The 16,701-nt window shown below is 45.8% G+C and overlaps 1 protein-coding gene across 24 annotated transcripts in view; it reads right to left on the bottom strand.

Annotated features, from left to right (window-relative positions):
* Window positions 1-4,949, bottom strand: part of Siglecf (sialic acid binding Ig-like lectin F) — a 29,834-nt gene extending 24,885 nt beyond the window's left edge. For 9 of the 24 annotated variants that reach the window (XR_015683361.1, XR_015683368.1, XR_015683359.1 and 6 more), the window contains exons 1-6: window positions 4,613-4,828; window positions 4,188-4,550; window positions 3,756-4,034; window positions 3,538-3,585; window positions 509-760; window positions 108-410 (exon numbers count right to left, since the gene is read on the bottom strand). Coding sequence is in view for 4 of the 24 variants with exons in the window: in XM_087654124.1 (XP_087510250.1) it covers window positions 108-410; window positions 509-760; window positions 3,538-3,585; window positions 3,756-4,034; window positions 4,188-4,550; window positions 4,783-4,927 (1,390 nt within the window). In the remaining 20 variants the exon portion in view is untranslated. 24 annotated transcript variants of the gene reach the window in all.
* Window positions 4,950-16,701: the final 11,752 nt, after the last annotated feature.

Below are 16,701 nucleotides of genomic sequence, written 5' to 3'. Positions count from 1 at the left end.
TAGGAAACCACGAACGCTAGCCCCATTTTAACCTGAGTCAGCCCCATATTGGTCATTCCTGATGTCTTAGAGTCTAGACATAAATCATCCCTTTCTCCACACCTTACCCTGTGAGACTCCTTGTCCTGGAACCAGCACGATAGTGGCTCTCTGAACTCCATAGTCATTCCAAGCTTCACAGCTGAGTCTGTGGTCAGTGCTGAATTCCACACTGAGGCTCAGGGAGCTGTTGACCCACGGTCCTGCAGAGCTGGACATAACTGTGAAGGAGGCATTGCTGCTGTTTCCCTCCAGCAGCCCCTCCCCCAGCCGCCAGCCCAGGGACGGGGCAGGCCAGGCTCTGGAGGAGCAGCTGCAGTGCAGACCCTCAGAATCCCAGGAGCAGGAGGGTGCCAGCAGCTGTAGAAGGCCTGGGGAGTGAAACACAGGGAGAGGGATCAGCGGGGGTTTCCCAGGCTGTGATCCCAATGCCTCACCCGCCCCCAACCTCCATCATTTTCCAACTCACTCCTTATGCTGAGGCTCACAGAGGCTGTCTGAGTACCCAGACTGTTCTTAGCCTGGCAGATGTATTTTCCCTGGTCCTCCAACTCCACCCGTGGCAGTTGAAGTTCATCACCCTTAGAGAGCCGGAAGTTCTTCTGGGTCTGGCGCTTCCAGCTCAGCATGGCAGAGGGGTTGCTGTCTGCCACACAGACCAGGCGCAGGGACTCACCCTCTTGGATCTGCAGAGATGCTCCACTCTGCAGGACTTTAGTTTCTGAGGAGGCAGACAGAAAGCTGAGCCCAGTTGCAGAGAGCCTTTCTCCTCCTTTTACTGCGTTTACATTATCTCCTTTTACCATCCCATCCCCGTCCCCCACCCCGCAACCCCGGATGGCTAACGGCCTCTCATCATAAAGACGAAAGACAGACAGTAGCCCTTAGAAGTGTGAGCTCATCAGAACCTACTTGGGTCCCACTCTTCCCTCCTAGGCATCTGTCAACTCAGATGCCCTACTTGTCCTGGAGAGTTTGCCTTTGTCTCTCAAGAACACATCACTAAGGCCTGACTAATTCAACTGTATCCCAGGAGCTCACTGGTGCCCAAAGCAGGTACGGCACAGTTCAGGTGATGGGTTTCATGGTGGAGCTGTCCTAAAAGTCCAAGGAGATTCCAGGAGGAGGAATGCTGGCAGGGGACATGAAGAACAATTGAGCTGTCCAGAGACAATGCCACATTGTTCTGTCCACAGTGAGGCAAAATCACCCTATGATAGCCAAAGGACACGGAAACATTTCGTCACCTGGCAAACAGCTGCCTCCTTAATAGAAATCTCTCTTCAGATAACTTTGGAAATTGTCATAGACCAATAAATACAAATTATTGTTGTTCTCTCTCTCTCTCTCTCTCTCTCTCTCTCTCTCTCTCTCTCTCTCTCCCTTCCTTCCTTTCTTTCTCTCTTCCTTCCTTCCTTCCTTTTCTTTCTTTCTTTCTTTCTTTCTTTCTTTCATTCTTTCTTTCGTTCTTTCTTTCTGTTTTGTGGGAGAGGGTCTTGAATACTTCAGGCAACTTCAGACTCACTATGTAGGGGAGGGAGACTTCTGAACCTCTCAAGTTCTCTCTCAAAACCTCTCATGTTAGGATTACGAGAGTGTGATTGCCATGCTAGGTTTATGCAATGCTGGTGATTCAGCCCGAGGCCTCCTGCATGCTAAGATAACACTCTACCAACTGATCCACATCCACAGACCAATAAACAACATAAACACCATAAAAGAGACCCTTGTTCCTTGAGAGGATGATAATGTGAATGAAAAAAATACAGCGACTTCACACGTGACGTCGGGAGGGTGGGTCTGTTTGTTAAGGAAAGATCTTGTTCCTGGAAACATGAGCGAGACAAAGTCCAGGCTGTGCAGTTTGGCAGTTGTGTATGTGAAATACAAGTGACCCTCTGTTCTGGAATTTTCTTCCTTAGGAAGTAATTTTGTGGACATGCCACAAATGTACAGAGTTTCCATGTAGGTCACTTATGGAATGAAAGACAAGGAGTATGCTGGTGCTCTTTCAGGAGATAAATGGGTAAATATGTCATCATAGCACTAGAAAACCATGGTGCCAGTAATATGTGTGAAGGAGGAAGGCTCCAAGAAAACTAAGCTGGAGGAGGGAAAATTTAATTTAGTCACTTGCCATTGACTGACAGATGTGTTGTGGCGGTGTATGTGAGTTTGACTGTGGAGGAACCGTGAGGATAAGTAAGAATTAAGTTTGTAGGAGGAAACAAGAGATGAGACTCTAGATAACCTCAAACACTGAGGGCAGGCTTTATTTAATACCAGAGGGTGTCTCCAGATTGGGCTACACAATGATCAAGGAACAGGACTCAGGAACACAATGACCAGAGTTCAGTAGGGTGCAGCTGGGGTTTTGTGGCTATGGACAGGAAAGGGGGCAAGGGGGCATTAGGAGCAGAATAAGGAAGTTAGCTGCTTTCCTGAGCCAAGCTGTTTTGAAACTGCAGAGTTTGTTGTCTCCTTTTGCACCCACTGGGTGTCTGGGGTTGAGATAGCAACTCTGGTAGCTGCTTTGCTTCTGCTATCCCCAGAGAGCTGGCTTCTTGTAACTTTGAGTTCAGTTTAGGGCCTTGACTTTTGAGGGGAGGTAATTTCTTTAGGAACCCCATTAACAACACCCATTTAGGGTGTAGCTCAGTGGTATATAAATAATAATAATAAATGAACTAACAATGGTAAAGTTACAAAGTGGTGTGTGAAGATGTGTGTGTGTGTGTGTGTGTGTGTGTGTGTGTGTGTGTGTGTGTGTGTGTTTAAATGTGCATGCAAGGATATCTGTGTATGGTCAACCAAGACAGGAGACATTAGACAACAAGAACTATTACTATTAAATTTTTATATGGGCAGAGTTATATTTCACTAAAATCCATATACTGGGGCCCTGACAACTGATGTAGCCTTGGGAGGTAATTAAGATAGATGATGTTGTAGAATAGAGGCCCCAAACATGTGATTGTTGGGACTATAAATAGGTGGCAGAGTGCTTATGTAGTCCATTTCTGTTGTTTAAGAATAGGAGGCAGAAAAGATCAGCTATAGCCCAGACAGGTACCCTCACCAGGAGCCAAACGAGATAGCACATGGAACTGGGTCTCCTGACTTCTGGAGTCAGTGAGTCCATTTCTGCTGTGTAAGTCGCTGTCTCTATCCTATTACAGAGTCTGAGGCCGAGTAAGACACATCTCACACTTTGAATTTGACAAAATCACCTCACAGAGAGGAAAAGAACTGGGGAGCTGGACTCAGGCACTGGATGGGGTGGAGGGGCAAGGGCAACCTGGGGATGAAGACACAGTCCTGGCACTGAAGACTGAGTCTCCGGGAGAGTGCACTATGTGGGTGAGGTGGGGGAGTGAGCATGGGGGATCACTCCCTTCCCCATCCTGAGCCTCCTCCTGTCTGAGCTCCAGAATACCTCCTCATCTCCTGCAGAGGCAGTCCCTCCACCCATCCCAGGGAGGAGACATTTGACCCTACCTGTGCCATCTCCCCAGGACACCCTGATGGTCAGCTTCTGTGGAGCATCTGTGCAGACAGACACGGTTGTTTGCTTTTCAGAGGAGACATGGCTGCTGGCATTGCACCCTGGTATTCTTCTCTTCTCTTTTGGCTTTCGGGACTCACCATCCAGTTCTAACCTCTCCATCCCACACCCCTATCCTCCCTCCCCCAGGGACCCAGGTCCTGACACTCACAGGTGACACTGAGCTGTTGAGTCCTCTCCACAGTAACACCAGCACCAGGGAAGGTCACCTGACAGATGAGGTTGGTGCCGTTGTCCTGAGGCCTAGGTGTGAGGTTCAGCTCTGAGGAGAGGATGGTTCTGGGGCCCAGGGAAGTGAGGGCAGATGACATCCAGGAAAAGATGGGGGGTGTCCCCTGCTCACAGGCCCAGAGCACAGAACAGATCACTCGGGTAGAAGTGCCAGACACCAGGGTAGATGTGACTTGGAGGTTAGGGGTCTTAGTCAGAGCTGGACAGAGAGAAATAGGGACACAAGACATGGTGGGGATCACTGCGTCTGGCCCTATTTCAAGCCAGGCTCCCGCCCCCCAACCAGCCTCATTATGTGGTTTCCAAGGCACCCAGAGATTTTAGAACAAGGACCTCCATATAGCCCTCTTACCTGTCACATGCACAGAGAGCCTCGGCTTCTGGAAACTGTATTTCACACTTCCATCCAACCTGAAGAAGTACTTTCCTGTGTCACTTTTCCGTGCGTCTCTGATGTCCAGGGAGCAATTTTTAGTATCTATGCCCCCCACGAGATAGAAACGACCTTGAGTTTCCTGCTGTACTGGTCGATGTGGGTCATTTGTAGCCACTGGAGAGTTGAGGTTTGTGTTGGCCCCATTCCGGAACCAGTAGCCAAAAACAGAACCCCCGGAAGCAGGGTACTTGACTTGGCAGGGTACAAAGACGCACAGACCCTCCTGCACTGTCACTGATTCAGTCAATGAGAGCTCATAATTCTCCACGGCCAGGGACCCTGCAAAGAAATGAGCGTTATCTTGGTTCTGTCCCACTAGCCCTGTCCCTGTTCCCACTCACCTGCCCACAGCAGGGGCAGCAGCTGTGCCCACAGCATCACGCAGTGAAAGGTCCTAGGCTCCAGAGACAGAAAACTTGGTCAGTTCGAGGGTCATAGGCTTCAATGTCACAGGACTGAGAAGTCGTCCTACTGACCTAGCCCAGGAATGAAGAGAGGCAGGGTGACTGACCACAGAGAAGGAAGGAACTTTCCACCCGCAGGTTATCAGCGATATCAAGGCCCTTGGAAAATAAACACTTCCACTTTTCCTGTGTGGCATCATGGGAGCCAAAGTCAGCGAGGAAGAGCCGCCCTCCGCTCCTGAACTGTCGCATTTGTTTCTCATTTGTTTTTATTAAGAAAGAGGCTAATGCAAAGAGTGAGCACAGGCTGAACTTAGGCCCCACCCCCACCCCGTCTGTGCAGCTGGATCTTCATGTGGGTCCCCCAGCAACTGGAGTGGCAGCTGTCCCTGAATCCGTTGCCTGCCTGTGGATCCCTTTTCCCTGACTGTGGCCATGTCTGGCTTCAATAGAAGAGGATGTGTGTAGTCCTGAAGTGGCCTGATGTGCTGTGGGGGGATGATGATGGTGGTGGTGGTGGTGGTTGTGGCGATGGAGGTGGTGGTGGTGGTGAGGGTGGTGATGATGGTGTGATACCCAGAGGGGTTCCCCTTTCTCAGAAGAGAAGGGGGTATGGGGGAGGATCTGTGTGAGTGGGTACTGGGAGGAGAGGGGGACTGATATTGGGATGTAAAATGAATGAATAAATAAACTTTAGAAAGAAAAAGGGTTGATGGTCAGCGACATGGCTCAGAAGGCAAAGGCATTTACCACTCAGCCTGGTCACTCACATTGTGGAAGGAATGAACTAACTCTCAAAAGTTGCCCTTTGACCCCCACCAGTGCACAGGGGCACACTCAAACCATGGTGGGCATGGAGGTGGGGGGGGGGAGAGAGACAGACAGACAGAGAGAGAGAGAGAGAGAGAGAGAGAGAGAGAGAGAGAGAGAGTATGTGTTAATGATTTTTTAAGAAGAGGGGGAGACTGGAACTCTAATTGCCAAAATAACTTTGCTGCTGCTGTTGAAGAATATCCAGATAAAAGCAACTTAAAGACAAAAATGGTTTACGTTGACTCAGGGTTGGAGGTTACAAGCCATCGTGATGGTTAAGTCACGGCTACAGGAGTGTGCAGCGGCAGGCCATATTTTCACCTTTAGTCAGGAAGCAGAGTGTTGAGGAAAGACTGCTCTCAGGTTACTGTATAGTTTGGGATCCTAACCCATGAAATGATGCCACCAAAAGTGGATGGGTTTTTTTCACTTCAGTTAACCTAATCGTGATAATCACCCAGCAGTGTATTCAGGGCTATGTCTCGGGCGAGTCTGGATCTCAAGTTTCCAAGCGGTTAACCACCACAGATACAGACATATACACACAGGGTATCTACGTGAGGTCATGGGGCAAAGACTCCCTCTGCAGGCCAAAGAGAGAGGCCTCAGAGGGATATCTGTTGTAAAGAGGTTGATCTAGAACTTCCAGACTCACTCAGTACTGAGGAAAAATAAACACGTTGAACTTGCTTGGTGTGCGTGTGTGTGCGTGTGTGTGCATGTGTGTATGTATTAGTCAGGGTTCTCTAGAAGAACAGACCTGTTTGAATCTGATACTGTGTGGGTAGTCCAAATGATGGTTGTCTCACACTAGAGACCAAGCTTGCTAGTTCACAAGCTGATGTCTCAGCAGTCTGTCTGGTGCTGAATGTCTGGAGAACTCCTGGAGAACTACTGGCCCTCAGTCTCTGCTAGAAGCTTGAAGAAACTGGTTCTAAGGTCAGTGAAGGATGAAGCAGTAGTATAATGCTGTAGAGAGGGCTCCACATAGGAGATGGGTGAGCCCATGAGCTCACACCACTGCCTTGCACTGTGGGGTTCTCTGTGGATAGATAGGTTCTGAAGACTCTTCTGGTAAAGGGTGTGTTTGGTGAGGATACAGATGTTGTGTGCGATGGAGATATAAATGCTCCTCTTCTGTTTTGTTCTTCAACCCCAAGTCCCAAACCAACTGGCCTTTTCTTTTCTTTTTCTTTTTTTTTTCGGAGCTGGGACTGAACCCAGGGCCTTGTGCTTGCTAGGCAAGCGCTCTACCACTGAGCTAAATCCCCAACCCTCCAACTGGCCTTTTCAACATATCCTCGAGTCTGTTTTTTCTGCCTCTTGCATTATTTTTGAGGTATATTATTCTTGCTTAAAGAAAGGAGGTGGAGGTGAGTCAATGCCATCTTCTCTGGACCGGAAGTCTGCCAATTACCCCGTAATGTCCTGACCAGTATACCCATACTCCCTCTATAACAAACAGATCAATGGTCCCTTCTCAGTAGGCAGGGATAGAGTGTGGGCACTGGTGGTTTCAAAACAACAACAGACCATTCTATTTGTCTTTTGAGCCATTACCATGAGTGCTGGCATGATCATGATTCCATCATAACTTGGAGTGCTACTGGAGAATTCGGGGCTCTTTCTGCTCGATCTGATTTTTATTATTTTAATATTTTTTTCAAGAAGAAGCTATAGGTTTCTCCTGTGGTTGTCTATAACCTATACCCAGACATTTGGAAATATTGTTTTTTATTTAAGTGTCTGTATGTAGGTAGGCATATGTTTCTGTGTGCCATATGTGTATGGTACTTGTAGAGGCCAGTAAAGGACACCAGATTCCTCAGAACTGGAGTTATAGGCAAAATTGTAAATCTCTTGGTCTTGGTACTGGGAACTGATCTCAGGACCTTTTCAAGAGCAGCAAGTGTTCTTAATCTCTGAACCATCTTTTCCCCAATGCTCAGCAATCCCAAGAGATTTCCTCCCCAGACTGGTGGTGTGAATATCGGTTTGATCCGGCTCACTTGAATCCCAGGTCATTCTCATCCTTGGCCAGCTGCACCTATCTGCCTGTGAAACAGCCAGCCATTCTCCTCTTTCACTTTCCCATCACTGTTTGGTTTTGGACCCCAGGACAAGGGACTGAGGTGGATATTTTACATATCAAAACAAACCTGGCATCCAGGTTCTCCTAGCATCCCTCAGTCCCTACCTGGCATACCCTGCCACCAACCACCAACTCTGAACTTTTTAGCTCAAGGGCTGGGCTGCCCCTTCTGGAGAGGTTCCTGCCTACATAATCGAGACATTTTGCGCTCTCTCTCTCTCTCTCTCTCTCTCTCTCTCTCTCTCTCTCTCTCCTCTTTCTGCGAGTGTGTGTATGCTCTTTCTCTCTTTTCTTTTCCTCCTTCCTGCCCCCTCCCCATGGTGACTTCCCTGGCCTCAGTCCTTGAGGACAGCGAACTCACAGTGAGAGCAGCTTCCCAATAAATCTGCATTTAATATAACGTAATCTGGCTTGAATTGATTCATTTCCCTGGCAGAGAAATAATTTATCAATCACCTGTGACCAAAGGACCCATCTCTGTGCCATCCTTGTCAGTAGCTTTGTTTAGTGGCTTCTGTTCCCAGTGCTCTTGCTTCTTCTGCCTCATCTTCCTGACTCTGAGTGGTGGAGGGTTTGGGCATTTTCCGAGACTCTTCTCTTATTTGTGGTTTTGCCCACTTTCAGATCTAAAGTTGGAGAATATCCAAACTCCATTCCATGTGGAACCATCCTTTAACTCCAGATTTGGTTATGAGCTCTTCACCTCCACTTCAATATGTCAGAAGCTCCTCATTCTTGGAGGAACCAGAGTGATGGTGATTCGCTTGCAGGGCTGACCAAGCCAGTCATTGACAACTAAAATTCTTCAAGTTACTCAGAGAGACCACACTAGTACCATCCATGACTTTTATGTTCATTTTGCCATCTATAGATATCGATGGAGTCTTTGAAGTCTGCGACGTCTCTGACGTGGAGACTTGGCTCAGTGCTCTCAGGTGGGCTGCTGCTTGATCATCAAGATTTATTTAGCGTCTGAGCTCCCACTCAGATCCATCAATGGGACCCTGGACTGTGCTGTTTTAGAGGCAAGACTTCACTCTGTAGCCCCACTTGGCCTAGAAGCTACAAGCCTCTTGCCTGACTTCCTGAGTATTAACTGCAAAGTGTATTCAGAACTGGCACAGACATGCTCTGGAGCGCCTTACAGAGGAAGAAGAGGTAGAGGACAAGGATGCAGAGGGGCTGGAAGCCAGTGTGATGGCTAATCTTGATTGGCATCTTGACACACCTATAGAAATGGTGCTTCTCTGAGTCGGGGAGTGGAAAGAGAGAGAGAGAGAGAGAGAGAGAGAGAGAGAGAGAGAGAGACAGAGACAGAGACAGAGACAGAGACAGAGACGGAGAGACAGAGCAACAACCTCAATTGAGAATTGCCTCCATCATATCGGACAGGGGGTATGGGTTGGGGGGAGGGTGTTATTTCCGGTTGCTAATTAATGGAGGAGGGTCCACTTCATTGTGAGCAGTGCCATCCTTAGGCAGGTTGAAGGGCTCTCTAACAGATCCCAGCTTTGCCAACAGGGCACTGACAGTTTTTGCCCTTTTCCCTTCCCTCTCCTTTGCTAAGCACCATTAGATTACATCCAAGGTCCATTCCCTTATTTGGCCACAAACTCATTCCTGAGACAAAGGTCCTGCAATCAAAATTCATTATTTGGCTACACTGGCTAAATAACCTGTCCAATCAGGACTTACCAAGTTACCCTAGCCCAGGCTTCCTCCCTTTGTCCTTAAAAAAAAAAAAAAAAAAAAAAAAAAAAAAAAAAAAAAAACCCCACTCTTAGAAAAAAAAAAAGAAAATACAAACAAAATAAACAACAACAACAAAATCTGCTTTTTGCTGATTGTCTTTGCCCAATCTAGAGGCACCTCCCCATCCCACCCCACGTTTTCCCTCTGGGGTATTAAGTCTCCTTTGTGTTGAGAAGTTGGTGTCTGGGTGTGTACTGTACAAACTCTTAGTCCCCACCCCCATCCCTTCTCTTATAAGGGTGGATCTAGACTGATGACAAAAGAAAGCTGAGCCACCCAGAGGAAGTAAGCAGTAAGAAGTAAACAGGAAGTAAGCTCCTGCCTTGACTTCCTCCAGGGAAGGTCAGTTGCCTGGGAGTTAAGTTGGAAGCTAAAATAAACTTCCTCAAGTTACTTTTGGTCAGTGTTTTGTCACAGCCACAGAAAAAGTAACTTACCAAGAGAAGCATGCTTGGGAATATACTCACCCTGTCTCATGTTCTGATCCAGGCTCCTGAGGATTGTGGAAACAGTGCTTCTCTGAGAGGGGATGGGAGGCAGAGGAGAGGGGGAGGGAAGACAGAGACAGAGACAGAAAGAGCACCATCCTCCAGACAATGAAGGATCCACTTCTGCATACATCTTTCCCTTTTTTTTTTTTTTTTTTTTTTTTCCGGAGCTGGGGACCGAACCCAGGGCCTTGCGCTTGCTAGGCAAGCACTCTACCACTGAGCTAAATCCCCAACCCCTGCATACATCTTTCCAATGCAAACATCCTATACAATCCTTCAAGGAGACACATCCTTCAGGGAGCTCTGACATGCTAGGCCTTCTATACTTCCACCTCACTGTCCAGGTTACAGGTGAATAGAGATGACCTGAACCCCTGAGCCAGCTTGAATCGTTCAGAGTGGCTGTTCTAATCAGCAGAGACTAACAACTATAGACTCTCATCTATTTCCTCCTCATAAACTCCACATTCAAGTCTCTAGTGCACTCTATCTCCACATATATGCAGACTGACGATAAGCCCTGGTCTCAACCTATGTGATTTTATGTAATCTTGTATACACATTTCCCCTGGGAATCTTGTCTCTGTTTTCTCATTGGTTATCGTTTCCTGATTGGAAAAACTTGCTGTGCCTTAAAAGAGTCAAGGGAGTACAAGATACAAATACAACTGGACTGATGAATGAGACAGCAGCATAGGTCAGCACAGGCCATTTCTTGAGGGATCATGGGGTCCTGGGACACCTATATCATTTACCCAAGATACTGGCCTGGTGGCAGGGTGAATGCAGTTTATTTCCTTTACTGTCCTGGCTTCTTTCTTCCCGAGAGACTTCACTCTTTTAGCCTGCTTTGTTCAGACTAAGGATCATTGCATTGTCTTTGTGGATGTGACTCTGGCAGATCAACCAGTGGCCCTGATGATGCGGTGATACCAAGGGCCTCTTCTGGACACCCAGGATACAGGCATATTTGTTAAGTGGTTGCTGCCTGGATTCTCACATACCCTGGCCACAGTCTCTGCTCCACGCAGAGACCCAGAGCTGAGGCTCACTTGAACAAGGTGAGGCAGATTAGAAGCAGGGCTATAACAGCAGCAACAGCTTCATGAGGAGGTGGTCTTGCTGTGTTAGTTTCTGAGAGGAACTTATTGGGGTTCTGCATATCATGATGTCAGCAAAGGAAGTTCTCTCGTCACTTGGAGTAAAAGTGAGGTATGCCAACACCCTGACCCCATCTCCAAGAAATCACACTCACAGAGGCACAGGTCCTGTGTTCTTATATGACTTCTACTCTGCCAGTATTCTAGGACTCAGTCATCATGGCTCTCCAACAGCACCGTCTAGTCCTCTCATACTCTGAAGAACTAGATGTTCTAGATTCACTCACAGGTAACACGGCCTTCTCCACAGTCACACCAGCTACAGAGAAAGTCACCAGACAGGTGAAGTTGGTGCCATAGTGCTGAGGTCTGGGAAGGAGGGTCAGCACTGAGAAGAGGGTGGTCTTAGGCCACTGTGGATGAGGACAACTGACATTTAGGAGAAAGTGGGGGTGGGGTGTCCACTTCCCACAGGCTCAGGACATGGAATAAGTAGGGTTACTGAGACAGACAATCTTGGGGGTCCTGAGATGTGAATGTCAGGCGTGTGCGAGCTATAGAGACGGAGACATAAGCTATAGTGCTGACCCCAAATGTACCACAGAGAAGAGTATAAAGGGACTTTCTCAGACCCATCAGCAGCATAAATAATGACACAGAGACTTTTAATATCATTTAAAGCTTACGCCTTTTTCTTGGGCAGTCACCCAGCTAGCTCATCTAACTTAACCAGACTTTCTTCTCCTGTGACAGTCTCTGCCTGGAAGTTCCATTCCCCTTCTTCCTGACAGAGCTACTGTCCCTCAGATTTCTATTACAACCACTTAGCATCAAAACAACCTCTGCTACCTCTCTAGAGTTCCTTTAGGAGGGGGAGGAAGGGTGAATATTTACAAAATAGAAAACCGCAGCTGATAGGCTATAGAGATGACAATACCAAATCCTGCCAGCACTAACCTCTCCAGCAGTACAGAATTAACAAATGAAAATACCGAGCCGAGCCGTGCCTTCAAACAAAGTAAAAAAGGCTATCCCAACAGAGGAGACTGTGCCTCAAGAAGGCAATGTTCCTTCAAGCAGCCCCAGTGTCATAGGATCCCCATGAGAGGAGAATCATAGACCCCATCTAGCCATTCCTGGAGGACCCCCAAGATTTTAAAGGTGACCTCACTGCTTACCAGTCACACTCACTTAGTCCTGGATTTCTCTGTAATTTTATCTCATAGAATAATTTCCATCTACCTGTGTCACTGCTCTTTATGCCTCTGATGAGCAGGGGGCAATTAGGTTTCTTAGACCTCACCAGCTGGTATCCCGGATCCTGAGCCAGGGACGCTGCAAAGAAATTAGAGGTATCTTGGTATATCCCATGAGCTCCTGTCCACACTACGAAAGGCAGCAACAGCAGCCTTAGCATAGCACAGTGGAAGGCGCTGAGGTCTTATGATTGAGCACAGAATGGGATTTAAGCTCTTGGAAGCAGGTTGTTGTGACTGATGGTGCCAGGCTTTGGTGTCACAAGAATCTCCAGGAATAAGTTCAGAGAGCTGAGTGACCACAGAAGAGGGACTTCCCACCCATATGTCACCTGATCTGTGAAGGCTTTTGGAGAACAAATGTTCCATGGGGGGCTTCATGCAGGCCATACTAAGAGAGGAGAACCTAACCCTGAACCCTATCTGTGGCTTCCTCCCACTCCACTGTCACTATCTAATGTCCTAGGTAACTACCCACAGCTTCTAGATAGTCAGCCTGTGCAGGGGCAGGACTCAGGAGAAACTTACAAAGAAACTTGGGGTGGAGTGGGGAAGAGAAGCATTAAATGGTTCCCCTAGGATGAGGGGATATAAGCATGGATGAATTAATAAACAAGAAATGGAGAATGTGAATGAATGCAACATGCTCTCCCTGGGTAGTTCAGAAACTGAGAGACTCTTTAAGGCATGAGATGCTACTGGTGGAGAAATTCATGTAGGGGCTTATGAGAATCCCCAATAATTGAGTAAGATGGGTAGACAAGACCTTTGGCAATTTCGTGAGATTGTGGCCCCAGTGGGGGTCTTCTTAATTTACTTGGTGCTTTTCTCTAGGTGGTCCTGCTATGAACCACTCAAAGCAGGTGCCAAGAGACTTGCATATGGGGCAACAGAAGAGAAGAATTGAGTTGCAGAAAGTTGGGGTTCAGGTGGCAGATAGTCTTGGCCAATGTCCCCTCCAAGTCTTTCCTCTCATTTGTCAAACAACATTAACCATAGTCCAAACTTTCAGTCTGAGGAGATTTCTGTGGGATCATAAAGAACAACACTTGCTGTGCACTTAGAGACACTGTCCCGATCTGCATACCAGCATGCCTCGGTGGCCACATGGGCCACCTTGCCCATTCTCAGTGGTCATACTGAGTTTTACCCACATCAAACACCTCCTTATGGCCCACATGTGCCAATGACTTCTTTGTTTGTGGTCTCATAGGAAAGAGATCAGGGCACAGAGACTACTAGTATAAACTAGGCCCCCCTAAACCCACTGCCCTCCTTGGAGAAGGGGCAAAAACAAATATATACCCTCCTGGAGCATCATGGGATGCCTTGATTCACTTTCAAGTTCATGTGCTGAAAGTCCTAGCCTCTAGCACCTCAGAATGTGACTGTGTCTAGAGAGATGGTATATAAAAGATGTTCAGTTATAACAAGGACATTAGCGTTGTCCTAATCCAATATGAATGTGTTCTTATTGGAAGAGAAGCTTGGGACATAGAGCCAGAGTGAACAGTGTTTAGACTCAGGAGATGCCATCCACAGGTAGATGAGAGAGGCTACAAGAGGAATCTGCCCTGCACACACTCTTCTCTGAGACGTCCAGCCTTAGAGCTTAGAAAAACAAACCCATGATTTAAGTTGCTCAGTGTCTTGCTTTTGTCACCCGAGCCTGAGCAATCTGACACTTGGAGTCTTCCTGGGGATGCCATGTGTTCCTACAAGGAAGCCACTCACATAGCCTGCTCTGACCATGAGAGACTGGCTATAAAGGGCAAAATCCACAGTGTGAGTGGAGCTAAGAATTGAGTTGCAGAAAGTTGGAGTTCAGGTGGCAGATAGTCTTAGCCAATGTCTCCTCCAAATTAGAAGGTGTTAAGCCAGGAGTACCAGAGGGAAATATATGCTAGTGCCTGGCCATTGAGCTAGCCAAGACATATCGAATTTAGCTGGTGTGTGTGTGTGTGTGTGTGTGTGTGTGTGTGTGTGTGTGTGTGTGTGTCTTGTGTCTTTCATTTGGGAATCCAGAGGGCTCTGGTGTGTGGCTAGAAGTGCGACCTGCTGGGAGCATAGAGTGGTTTAACCAATTCACCACTACAGATGGTGCCCAAAGTGGGGCAAGAACTCACTACTAAAAATTATTTAGAGATTCTCGGGTGGAACACACATACCATGGTGTTAGATAAAGATCTGGGGGTAGAATTGGTTTCTTAGCAGGCTACAGATTTTACTCAAGCCATGTGGGGATTTCTTCGCCCAGTTTAGAGCAATACAGAGAGCCTCAGCTCAGAGGTGCTGGGAGCCCCTGCTGTGCACAGGCTGGCTGCTGAGCGCAGAATCAGATGGTAGGCACTGCTTGCTTCCTACAAGCAGATAATAAAGGACAGAAATTTGATTTAATTGTTTTTAAGGAAAGAAGGGAGTATAATGGTAATTGTTTAAATGTTCTGAAATAATCATGGAGTAAAGAAATCCAGTCCTTTGATTTCAAATGTAGAAAATAAATACATGAAATGAGAGAATAGTTTGAATGAAAATAAAAATACTTTAGAGAAAATTTGGAAAGGTCTTGCAAAGGCAAATACTCAAGATCTTTGAACTGGTCTACATGAAATTTCTGAGATTGTTTGCCTGTTATGAGAAATCTAGAGGAGCCTAGAAATAGGCTTATACAGTAGGTAGAAGAGAATTTATTTAAAATCAAATACATAGATAAATAAATACTTTTAGGCTTTTGATCTTAAATTGTAGGTCATAAGCAGGGGTTAGGGGACCTAAACCTATCTCAGAGAGTATAAATTTAGGCCTTGGTATCACTATCAAAAAAAATTAATTGTGTGAGGACAGAAAAGAGATGTTGAAAAACACTATCTCAACAGATTCGAATATTTATTTAGATTATCTTAATTACTTTGAGTTGTTTTAATTATCAAAATGTGTATGGTTATGCGTTTGGTGGTTATACTAAAATTCCTCTGGGAGAGGGGACAAGCTGTTAAATTACTTCTATCTATACTTTTAATGGTTTCCAGTTACTGGACCAAAGACATGATATTTTGGGACAGAGGCTTTATATTTGTGTTGAAGGAAAGGAGAAAAGGCTTTGAACCCCTTCCAGAGTGATATGGATTAGATGTGATAGGGTAAGACCCCCCCATCCCTGAAATCTTGGCTATAGACAGAAAAGAAAATATCAAGAAGACCAAACAGGGCAGGTAACTTGATCTGCTGATTCCTTGACATGGGAACAGCCCAGTAACTGGCTTAGACATGAAAAGGTCTCTAGCCAAAACCAGATAAATTTAAACTAAACCTTATTAGTGATAGAAACCTTAAGATTCATCATGCCATCCTTCAAATGGCATAGAGATTTATTACAAGTGCTTATTGATCAAAGTAATTCATAAAAAAGACAATTGCTGGGGCTGGAGAGATGGCTCAGTGGTTAAGAGTACTGACTGCTCTTCCAGAGGTCCTGAGTTCAATTCCCAGCAACCACATGGTGGCTCACAACCATCTGTAATGGGGATCGGATGCCCTCTTCTGGTGTGTCTGAAGACAGCTACAGTGTACTTACACATAATAAATAAATAAATAAATAAATAAATAAATAAATAAATAAATAAATAAATAAATCTTTAAAAAAAAAGACAATTGCCTTACCTTCTCAAACAAGAAACAAAATTTATCCTTAACTGATCTGTGTACCTTATGAATATGTTAATAGAATTAAAGTTTTGGTTGTGAGATTCATATGTTACAGAAGTTACAACTTGGGCAAGATTCATCCCTGGGACACCGAACTGACCTGCTGTTCCAGCCCCTGGCTTTCTGATGCTGTCCAGAGACTTGCTTTCAAAACAGCTTCAGGAATTGCTGCTGATTCCAGATGATCTGGCTTCATCTAACTTTTCAGATGGTTCCAGTCAAAACTTCAGTCAAGACCTGAGCTTTCTAAGCATACAGAGACTAGATAACAAATGCTAAAGCTAGTTTTCTTAAGCCTAACAAATTTTTCTAATTTTCCTACTCCTTCCCAGACCTTTATAGAATTTCCTGTCACCCTATTTAGCAGGAAGAAGCCATGGAAAGTCATCATCCTGATCCCTTGGGTTTGGGTGTCTGGTTATGGTTATTTTATAAATTATAGATAGGTTGCCATTTTAAGGGATAATTTAGAATGGTCATAATTTTGAACAGGAAGGAAAAAGTTGAGATAGATTACAAATTTTATTCTTGAACAAAGCATTGTGTAGCCATAATCTTACATTGATAGAAATATTTATAATTGATGAAAAATTGAAGTTATAATTTCTTACATTGGTACAGAATTTATTTATTGGTATAAAATTAGGTTTTCATTGGTGTAAATCTGTATATTGATACAAAATTTGAGGTTAATATTGTTACTCTTAGATAGGCATTGTGCCTATACAACTCATTTAAGATTACAAGGCTTTGACCTAGTCCTTCTAATAGCTGTTATTACAAACTATTTAGGATGATTAAGTAACACAAATTATGG

Source organism: Rattus norvegicus, chromosome 1, assembly GCF_021556685.1.
Source record: "Rattus norvegicus strain SHRSP/BbbUtx chromosome 1, alternate assembly SHRSP_T2T, whole genome shotgun sequence".
Classification (NCBI taxonomy): Eukaryota; Metazoa; Chordata; class Mammalia; order Rodentia; family Muridae; genus Rattus; species Rattus norvegicus.
This window is presented reverse-complemented; position numbering and strand designations above follow the sequence as displayed.